The sequence below is a fragment of the Egretta garzetta genome, unplaced genomic scaffold (genome assembly GCF_000687185.1).
Source record: "Egretta garzetta isolate BGI_Z169 unplaced genomic scaffold, ASM68718v1 scaffold18, whole genome shotgun sequence".
NCBI lineage: Eukaryota > Metazoa > Chordata > Aves > Pelecaniformes > Ardeidae > Egretta > Egretta garzetta.
In genome coordinates, this window is record NW_009260616.1 from 4875388 (window position 1) to 4886226 (window position 10839).

General features: G+C 43.2%; 1 protein-coding gene across 1 annotated transcript; it reads left to right on the forward strand.

Moving 5' to 3' along the window:
• The first annotated feature begins 1818 nt into the window (after positions 1-1818).
• On the forward strand, positions 1819-10414 carry GJA1 (gap junction protein alpha 1). The gene is made up of 2 exons (XM_009645235.2): positions 1819-2045; positions 8074-10414. The coding sequence occupies exon 2, from the start codon at positions 8090-8092 to the stop codon at positions 9233-9235; it is 1146 nt and encodes a 381-aa protein (XP_009643530.1). The 5' UTR covers positions 1819-2045; positions 8074-8089; the 3' UTR covers positions 9236-10414.
• Positions 10415-10839: the final 425 nt, after the last annotated feature.

The window sequence follows — 10839 nt, forward strand, 5'->3', positions numbered from 1 at the left end:
AGAGCATTATATGCACTCCACTCACTGTCTATACCATAGTTAGAAGGGCAGTGAAACGCTTTGGTTTGTATATTACAATTTTTTAATTCTCAAGAAGAAGGGCCCACAGCCTGTTAAGCACAAAGCTCCGTTTCTCCCTTGCTGTAAAGAGAAAAAGCAACCTAAAAAAACCCCCAAAACACTCAAGGAACATGAAGAAAAGGTTTCTTTTTGCCATATGGCTTGGACAACTGTAAAAACTAAAAAAGCTGTCAAAACTAACAGCCAGTATCAAAGGAAAGGGGGCAAGCTAGGGAAACCGGCCGTCGCCGTCTGTAGCCAGAGGAAGGTGAACGGAAGGTGCACAGATGCAGTGTACTAGCTCTTTTTCTCAAACAGGAGGCAGTGTGGTCTGCTACAAACAACTCCAGAGCAAGAACCAGGACTGTGTGTTTCTTTCCCAGCTTCAAAGCTCCCCGCTGAGTATCTTTCTACAAAGATCTTGTCTTAGTTCTCTTCTCCAGGGAGTTCTGGGTGAAAAGCAGTAGGTAAGGGCTGTGAAATATTAGCAGCAATATCTAGATTGTGTTGTAGAGCGTAGCATTCATTATTTCATGGAGAAACTATAAAGAGGACCTTTATTTGGGAACCTCTCAATGGCCATTACTGGACTTCTCCCCTCCTTTATAGACTTTAAATGAGCAAAAAATGCTCATCTGCGCTAAGGAGCCCAGAAATAGCCCATGAGAATAACATGAATTGAAGCCCAAATGACTCTGGTACGATCTAAAATGTGAAACTTCATTGAGAACTATCTAACCATGACCACTTCTAGAGAAGCTCTTAAGCAGTCCCACAGAGGAGCTAATACCCCACGAGACGAGCAAGTACAAGACCAAATCCTAACGCAGTTTGGACTCCATATGTGAGGAGCTTAACACTGGCAGAGAAGTAAATCAATCTCTGCTCTGCAGAGGAGGTGTTTAACTGGTCAGGAGCAATGCCAAACTAGTTTTGTTCTAATGGAATAGATCAGTTTGGGAGCACACTTTTATTCTGTAAAATGCGCTCAAGAATTATTAGGAGTGTTTCTTCTCACTGTTGAAGATTGATTCGCTGTACTATGCTTTAATTTCTGAAGTTTCCTGGAAAGAGTTTCCTGGAATGTGAGATAATTTCTCCATTTCTCCCATGGGAGAACACACACACACGCACACACAAATAATAATAATAATAATAACAATAATAATAATAAAAACCAAAAACGTGCAGTGGGTATCTCCTGTAGAAACAAATGCGCTGCTCTGAGTGCGTACTGCCATGTGTGCACGTAAAGGAAAGAGACCTCAGTAAACAAAGGTGTGTTCACAACGTGAAGAAGAGGGGGCTTGGGAGGGCTTCCTCCCCCTTCCTGGGGGCAGAGGGGCCGGGGGCGGCAGGGACGCGGTCCAGCCCCGGCAGCCGGGAGGCTCAGGCTGGTCGCCCATTGATCCCCCTCGCCCATTTTTTCCTTTCCCTGTAGCGAAACTCCCGGTGCGCGCCAGGGAGCGAAGGCGGTTCATCTGCCCCGGGCAAGCCCCGCTCGGGATGGAGGGCCACCCAGGTGCCCTCGGTGACCGGGGGGACTTTGGGAGGGGGGGTGTGGGTGCTGACTGCCCTCGTAACTTGTTTTGTCCCATCAGCAGGAGCGGACTTTCCCGCCCCCGCTCCCTCCCCGGGCTGGTTTTTGCTGTGCCTTCAGTTCTTTCCCTCCTCCCCCACCTCCCTCCTCTCCCTCGCAGCCCGCCCCTCCTCCGGGGCTGCTCCCCCGCCGTTTCCCCTCCTCTTCGCAGTCAGAGGCTTGAAAACTTGTTAAAAGCTCTCCCAGTGTTCCAAGTTGGAAAAAAACTTTTACGAGGTATCAGCACTTTTCTTTCATTAGTGGGGAAGGAAGGATGAAAAATACAAAACAGCAGTAGACTTTTAAAGTTTAAATAGCCAGGTCTGAGTGCCTGAACGTGCTCTTCCATTTTACTTTAACCCTCCAAAGAAGTGTTCTGATCCAGTTTCACTGCTGATCAGCAAGGGTAAGTTGAAAGTTTTCCTTTTTCATCTTTTTGTGTATCACTTTTTCTGAAATGACTTTTTCCTTTTTTTTTTTTTCTCCCTCACCCTAAGAATTTTGTGTTACTGCGCTGATGGTTGAACTTGTTGAAAAATCCGCATCTCTGAAAGCCTAAGTTCTTTTAAAGTGCCACGTTCAAGCTTGTAGGAATTCTTTGCTTCCTTTGGTCATACTTGTCGATACATTTCTCCAGATGTTGCACTTTTCCAACTTCTCGTTCCGCTGAAGGAGAAACTGCAGCGAAGTTGTAACTGTAGGGGCTGCCTTGCAGACTTGTTGCTTGTGTTTGGGGGAAAGCGCTCCTCGGGGCTTGCCTCAGCCTACACGAGCTCCCTTAAAGGAAAAAAAAAGTAACCCAAAAAGCCGAGGTGTGCTTCGGTTTCCTCTCGTGCACCGAAACTGCACCCGAAGTTTGGAACGGGGAGACCTTCTTGGCCTGAGCGCATCCCCTTTCTGCCCCACACATTTTGCTTTCCTACGGAAATCCGGCTCAGTGCCTAAGAGCTGGTGCAGGGCAAGGTTCTTAATTAGGTGCTTTGTTAAATGCTGCAGCTACTGCAGGGGTGACTTTCACGTGGTCTTCCTGGTAAGTTTTCCCCGTTTCGTTTAAAATAGATGTGATAAAATCCAGACGTGGGTTATGGATTTTTAACCTGGTTTGTATATAGTTACTCTGTTTTAGCAACCTCGGTGAGGGATTTTAGAGAAGGAAGGAGAGAGCACGATATGCCTTACCACGTTGGCAATGGCTGTGAAAGTCTTTGGGTAGATACAAACGAAAGTTCTCTAGAAAGAACTGTGCAAGGCTATCCACATTATGTGTCATAATCCCAATCTGACACATTCCCTTGATATTGCCTTGGAGGCTTGAATACCAGAACGCAGGCGGGGGGAACACTTGAGCAGCATCTCTTGGAGAACTAAAAAGCTTTTTACGTTGCAAGACTTGGAGTGATTCCGCGTTGCAATTGCTGCCTGCTGCTTGCCAGTAGTTAAAGAGCAACACGAGGAGGCAGGAGAAAGAGCCTTCATCTGAAAGACCGACGAAGCACAGAGGCTATCTTATCGAGTAACACATTCTCCTCTTAAACAAGAATATCGTGTGCTTATGTGTGTCCTCACATCTTGCCTTGATATAACCAGCGAGCCTCATGAAGGGGCATATTTTGTCTGAGGAGCTCCTTTGGATTTTTATATGTGAGATTTATGGCCAAAACCCCTGGTAATGGGGACAAAAATGGGCTACAGACACCTTGTGCCTGACTTCTATGTGTGTGCGTGCATGTGTGCGCATAGGGAGCAAGTTGGAGGACTTGCGGGAAGCTTTCATCCTGCCATTTTTAACATCTGGACAGCACACTACACGGCAGAATTTAAGCCTCTAGTCTTTGGGATGTTTACTGAAGTGTTTCCTTCAGAAACTTCAAAGCCAAACACTGGCACTGACCCATGATACCTAACAAGCATACAAATGGGAGAAGGGCGAGCAGCAGGCTGGGTTCAGGAGGGGGAAGAGAGGGGCACAAGGGATTTGATTTGCGACATAAATCTGAATGCTTAAACGCTCGAGCACAAACAGATGAACATTGTAAAGTTATCTCAGCTTTCATATTATGCAAGTCTGAAAGATTAATTTTATTTGTCTCTGAAATGAACGTCGGTTTAGGCCAAGGATTCCTGTGGGGATGAGGAAGGTTAGATGACATTGAGCAACGTGTCTGATGAAACAGATTTCCCCTGGTCTCTGGTATCTCCCCCCATGTTACCCACTGAATTTATCTTGCATGGAGGCACCTGGTCTGTTGTTTATGCTACACGTACATTTTAGAAATCCAGATTTCAAAATCTGCAAGCAGGAGCATCGGTGGACCCCAGGCCCCCTTGGGGAATTCAGTGTTTCTTCTCTTTAATTCCAAAGTGAGTCAGGAGGGGGATGAATCTGGGCAGTAACGCAGAGGGTAGACCTGACTTGTACTAGGGAATGTCTAAGAAAGTGCTTACGGTTGGTTTTGCAACTATGCTTTAGAATTAAATTAGGCGGAGAGGGTACAACACAGGGACAGGCAAAGGCTATGGGGTAGATCCACTGAGTGGCTGCCCACCAGCAATATTAGCAGCCAACAAAAAACCCACACAGTCGCCAGACTTTAAATTCTAGTTACTGCCACCATTTAGTGCGTAAACTTTGTCCGGTGGATGAAATAAACTGAAGCTCATCTGCAGACCTACAAATGAACTACACCTTCCCAGGGGAATGTCTGGAAGATATTCGCTGATTTTTGTGAGGTTTCAGAAAATGAGCCTTCCCTGTTCCAACCCATCCTAACCTCATCTCAGCGGCTTTCTCTGCAGTGCTGGTTGCTTTTGGGAAATACTCAAGCTGACTGATGTTCAAGGTCCAGAATCTTCTCTTTTGTTGGCTACTTATGTGTATGTGAGCACACACAAAAAGGTAGGAAAGGTTGGAATACCAAAACTTTGGCCTGCTTCCCAACTGCTTCAGCTGCACAGTCCCTCTTAGGTCCCATTCTAACCCTCACTGCTCTTCCGTCCACTCGCATGTGACCTTCTAACACTGTAGTCAGACCCGGGCATGTTACCACGGCACTGAGCTTGCATTATTCTTCCTGGAAAATACGAACCAGATGACATGATGAATGCCGTCCATAAAAAAGAGTTCTAGAATTTCTTAATTGTGGCTTACAAATCAAATTTCTTATATATGTGGTCATCCAAAACCCCTGCAGATGAATGCTGTCGTATCTCCTGCTGCTCTATGGCTTTTTTTCCTCTCTTTACCCACACACAGTAGGACCTGGAAGAAATCCATCTTTTAAAAGAGTTTACTAGGCTGGCATTAGTCTGTCTCAGAAAAAGGCTATAAACCTGTAAAGTAATGATCAGTAAGAACTCATGAAACACACGTACTCATCATCAGCCATATCCTTAAATTCCTCAAGTACTGAAATGGTATCAATAGACCAGGTCAACCTGTGTCATTCATTGGACTCATTTAAGGTGTTTGGAAGTGTTAAAAGAAGTTTAAGTCCAGAATGCTGACAAACTATTTTTAAAGGTTATCTGCCATCTATTTCAAACTATTTACGAAGCTAGAATACTTAAATAACTGTTTGATACAAACTCTCTTTTTATACCTAGTAAACAGATATTGTAATCAGTTAATAAAGGTGGTCTTGTAGTGCCCTGAAAGTAAACAAGTTAGATCCAATGAATGAATTTTCTCTACAACAAAACAAAGTACTGTGTTTCATAAAGCAACAGAATCCACTTCAGCAAAGGAATAATGTATTTGTGCCACCACAAGGTTATCTGATTAACAGCACAATGTTTTGAATTGATGTGGGGTTTTTTATCACTGGCAAAGGCTAGCGTGTAACTGATCTCTTTAAAAAAAAGTTGCTTTTCAAAACTATGCATGAGTAACTCAAGCATGGAATGTTTCCTCCTGGAGTTTATATTGCCAGAGGACATAAATGAAACTTAGCAATTTTGCATGCTGAAGCAAATTAAAAAATAGGTAGTAAATTCTCAAAATATTGCAGGTGTGAGATTAAGTAGGTCAAAACTGAAGTAAATCATGTTGCATTAATGGACCAGAGTGGAGTGTAATTAAAAAACAAACAACACATAACTGCCTAGAAAGAACACGTCCTCTGTTTTCTTAATCAGACTTTCAATCTGAAATAACATTTAGAAAGTAAAAAAATACGTTGAGTCTGAGGAAAGTCTGTTAATGCAGTAGTTTCAAATCATCGGAAAGCCGACTAATTAACTCAAGAAGCTGTTACTTGAAAAAGGCTCCTTATGTCCCCTGCCACTTCTAGGACACGGAGCAAATAGCTTTCCTCTAAAACAAACTTCACGTGTAGTATAGTTAGAGGCTGTTCTCTGTTTTAACAATCCCAGCCTGAGGAGGAACGTGATCACATTTCATTCCAGCCTTTCCAGAGACGGTGCTTGTGTGCCCGTCTCCTTCTGTGCCACCCCCAGCCCATAAAGACAAACCAGCCTTTCCTGGACAGGACTAAAGCTGGGGATGGCTGAAGGGATGCGTCAGAGATAAATGCGCCACACCGTGTGTGTACTCCTCCCAGCAGAGGCTTCCAGATTTAAAAGCCTGATGCAAACCTGATCCTTTGATGGGGCTTCATTCATGTGAAGAACTAATTACGTGAGGAAGGGTCTGCACCCCGCAGTAGGTAAACTTCAGAGCAAGCTGACTCAGTGGACTGAGGAAATAGCCCTGGGATATTTTTCAGGGGTTCAAAGATAATTGGCATCTCGGAGCTATCGGACCAAGTACTTTAAACGCTTTTCTCCCATTACTCTTCTCAGACTCTTTCCGATGGCAAGAACGGTGTGTTTTTATTTGGCATGTATTGTTATGGTTGAGTTTGCCAGACTTATAATCTTGTGTTTCCAGTGACTCACTGCTTCTTGAAAGAAAATGTCCTTGGTGCTAAAACTTCCTATTTTATGAATTATCCAAAAAGGGCTTTTTTTTCTACAAATGACCTTCGCTAGGGAATATATCCATGATGTGATGGCGAGGAAATAATTTGGACAGTATCAAAACTATTAATACCAGGAAGGGATTACTCAGCATGCACGTAACAAATATCTATACCCGGCAGCATCTACTTTAAAAGGGAAACTTTGTGATTGTTTTTCCTTTTAAGTTGCCGATTTCACAGGCTTGTTCACGTGGGGCAAGTTAAAATGTAAGTTTTTATACAGATAAGATTACCATTCTCCAGTTGATAAAAACCCTATAGGGAACTTTGTTTTTCCTATGAATCTAGAACATCAAGTAAACCATTTCATTTCTTTCATGTCATCCTGTGCATTTCCAGATACCCCTGAGAAGCTGCCTGTCCCCCAGAAATGTGCACTTTTAAACTTAAATCGAGAGACACAATTTAAACTTGCAGTGTTCGACACTTGGAATGCAAACTGCACTGCCAGGAGTTGCCTTAAAAACAGGCAGAGCTCATTTACCTTTTTAGCTTGCTAAATATTTTTTCCTTTCAAAACAAAGTGAAGGAATTTAAATAAAAAAGATGCAAATACAAAGCTGAAACTACAATAAATTAAGCAAGCCAAGGATAAACAGGAAACCAGTTCCTCCAATATGGTATCATGAGCTTAGCTGTGCTTCCATGTATTTACTATGTTTGGTTGCTTCATAAAAGTATAGGTAACGAACACTAACTTTGATCTTTGTGCTGCAAATATTAATGTATAAACTTCATTTAGATAGCAATGTTTTTTTCTGAAGTTGAGTACAGTATGAACTTGGCATCATTAGAACTATACTCTTAAATATTTTACACACAAGGTAGTGACATGCAAGAATGTTCCTGTAGGAAAAATAGCACACATTTTGCAATGGTAAAACTTCAGGTATCCGACCCTAACATTAACTTAGTATAACGTTTTGCATTTAGGTTATGCTGTGGTTTGCTTTCTTCTTCTCCTAAAGGGTGAACTTAAAAATTAGCGTGAATGATCCACGCTGGGAGAGAGAAATCTTTCATTTATTCCTAGCCTATTCAGGCAGTGCCACTACGTATTCCACACCCTGCTTCAGCGGTGCGTCACAGCTGCTTTGTACCTGAGGCAGGTGTAGGTCGTTGGACTCAGGCTGCCACCAAAGGAAACTGAGCCAACCCTGGTGGCAACTGAGGGTTGTCATGGACTTCTTGAAAACTGAAGTGAAATTAGAAACCTCTTTTTTCATTGCGCTCTGACTTGTTATATGTTACTTTCTCTTTCCAGTTTCCCTGACTTCCCACTCCACCTGCAGACAAAATAAACCTCTGGTTTCTCTTCAGAGCATGTAAACCACATTAATTAAAACAAAGCTGACATCACTGCTCTATTACTATTGATCTGTGATTCAGTGTATCAAAGGTATTAAAGCTCTGCCTTAACCGTCACTATTTTTTTTTCTTTGTGTCCTTCTTTAGCCAGCATCCTGTGAAGATGGGTGATTGGAGTGCCTTGGGAAAACTTCTTGACAAGGTTCAAGCCTATTCTACTGCTGGAGGGAAAGTGTGGCTGTCTGTCCTCTTTATTTTCCGAATCTTGCTATTGGGGACAGCAGTCGAATCTGCTTGGGGAGATGAACAGTCTGCTTTTCGGTGCAACACTCAACAGCCTGGTTGTGAGAACGTCTGCTATGACAAGTCCTTTCCCATCTCCCATGTACGCTTCTGGGTTCTGCAGATCATATTTGTGTCTGTACCTACCCTTTTGTACCTGGCGCATGTGTTCTACGTAATGAGGAAAGAAGAGAAGCTGAACAAAAGAGAAGAAGAGCTCAAGGTGGTCCAAAATGATGGTGTGAATGTGGAAATGCACCTCAAGCAAATAGAAATTAAGAAATTCAAGTATGGGATCGAAGAGCATGGCAAAGTGAAGATGCGTGGGGGACTGCTCCGTACTTATATCATCAGCATCCTGTTTAAGTCTGTCTTCGAGGTGGCGTTCTTGCTGATACAGTGGTACATTTATGGGTTTAGCCTGAATGCCATCTACACCTGTGAGCGAGATCCATGCCCGCACAGAGTGGACTGTTTCCTCTCCCGTCCAACTGAGAAAACCATCTTCATCCTCTTCATGCTGGTTGTGTCCTTGGTGTCTCTTGCCTTGAACATCATCGAGCTTTTCTATGTGTTCTTCAAGGGTGTCAAGGATCGTGTGAAAGGGAAAACCGACCCCTACTCCCACAGTGGTGCCATGAGCCCTTCCAAGGACTGTGGCTCCCCCAAATATGCTTATTACAATGGCTGCTCCTCACCGACCGCCCCCTTGTCTCCCATGTCTCCCCCGGGGTACAAGCTCGTTACCGGAGACAGGAACAATTCCTCCTGTCGTAACTACAATAAGCAAGCCAGCGAGCAAAACTGGGCCAACTACAGCGCGGAGCAGAACAGAATGGGGCAGGCTGGCAGCACCATCTCCAACTCACACGCCCAGCCCTTCGACTTCTCCGATGAGCACCAGAACACTAAAAAGCTGGCGTCGGGACACGAGCTGCAACCCCTCACCATTGTGGACCAGAGGCCTCCCAGCCGAGCCAGCAGCCGAGCCAGCAGCAGGCCTCGACCTGATGATCTGGAGATCTAAGCTTCTAGCTGCAGTACTTGCTCAACTATGAAACGACGTGCATTGGAAGATGCAGTCAGTGCTGATCTTGTTCCAGTGGAGGTGGTACTTAACAGTCTCAAGCAGGAGATTTTAACAATCATAAAAACAAACAAGCGAACAAACTTTTAAAAATTACTTGCTGTTTTTTGGGGGGATGTGGGGTTGGTGTGGGGTGGTACAATACACATTGGTATTTAATGTAGCTGGTTTAAAGAATTTAAATACTAAAAAACAAGAAAAAAAAAAAAGGAAAAAGGTAGTCAGTACTAAGGTAGGGGGTTGTTTTTCTAGAAAGGCTGTAAATATCTGAGTGTATGTGTATGTGTGTACTATTGTGTTTGTTTCTAAAGAATCTTCTGTAATACTAAAACCCAATAATAACTGAACTCACATTTGTCAGGGTGAAGTGCTGCCTGAAGATGAAAACATTTTTCCTATTCAACAAGCAAAAAAGTCCAGGAGTGCCTCTGATCATTTCCCTGTCAAGAACATTCCATTCTTAGAAAGTGCACTTTGAAGGTAAACTTTCCTACGTGGTCCTCCAGGTTGTCGAAAGGCTCCTGTGAGGACAACCGACAGCCTTTGAATCATTCAATTCAAATTTCAGACATGGCCCACCAAGAAATACTTTGGTCACCTGTTTTTCCAGCCCTTCACACAGGTAGATTTTGTGATGTGCGTAAGTGGGATGGCTCCACACTCGCAGAACCGGCAACCACACTCTCTTGCCCACAGCAATATCCGTGTCCTGCTGCTCACGTACAGTCTAATTAGCATTATATAAAACCCAGTTTGCTGCCACTTGCAGATTTGAGAGACAGGCAAGCAACTGCCTTTAGTGAATTTTGTCACACCTTTATGTATATTAAGGGTGTACTTACGTGTGTGGATGTGGAGATAAAGTTATACACAAAACACCCTCAAAGCATACGTTGAGAAATAAATGCACACAGATTACTTGCAGTTGACACTTTCTCATGGATATTGTGAAGATGTGGGCCACTATGGTGTTTACATTCTCTGATTCCTTCAATGCAAGCGAAGCACATGTCATTATATTTTTTTAATTCTATAGAATATTTTCCATGTATCCTAAATGGATGCTTTTTTAAAAATAAAAAATAAAAAGGGCCTAATCCTGGATGTCTCGCTCTGGAAAATCTCCTGAACGAAGGCTGCAGGATCAAGCCCAAGATGTAGCGAACCATGTTCTTGCTGGCATGAATGATTTTCTTTTGTAGAAGTTAGGGGTGGAAAAGACCCATTAGGTCATCTAGCCAATCTCCCTGGTAGGTAATAATGATGCTTGAATGATAGAAGATGTAGTACTGTAAGCAAGCTTTAGTCTTTTATGTGAGAAACTTAGAAGAAATGCTTTGTGCTGGATTAATAATAAAATATGCCTACATGACTTTTGCAGTAACTGGTATTTTTCTTGTTCTAAATATTCACATTTACTGAACTGTAATGTCCACTCTGAGTTTGACAGGTCTTTCTAGATGGCTCTAGCAACTTTAGTGTTTACACTTAGATTTTGTTTGAAATGCAAGTGAAGTTGAAAGGATTTTTAAAGAGTACAATTC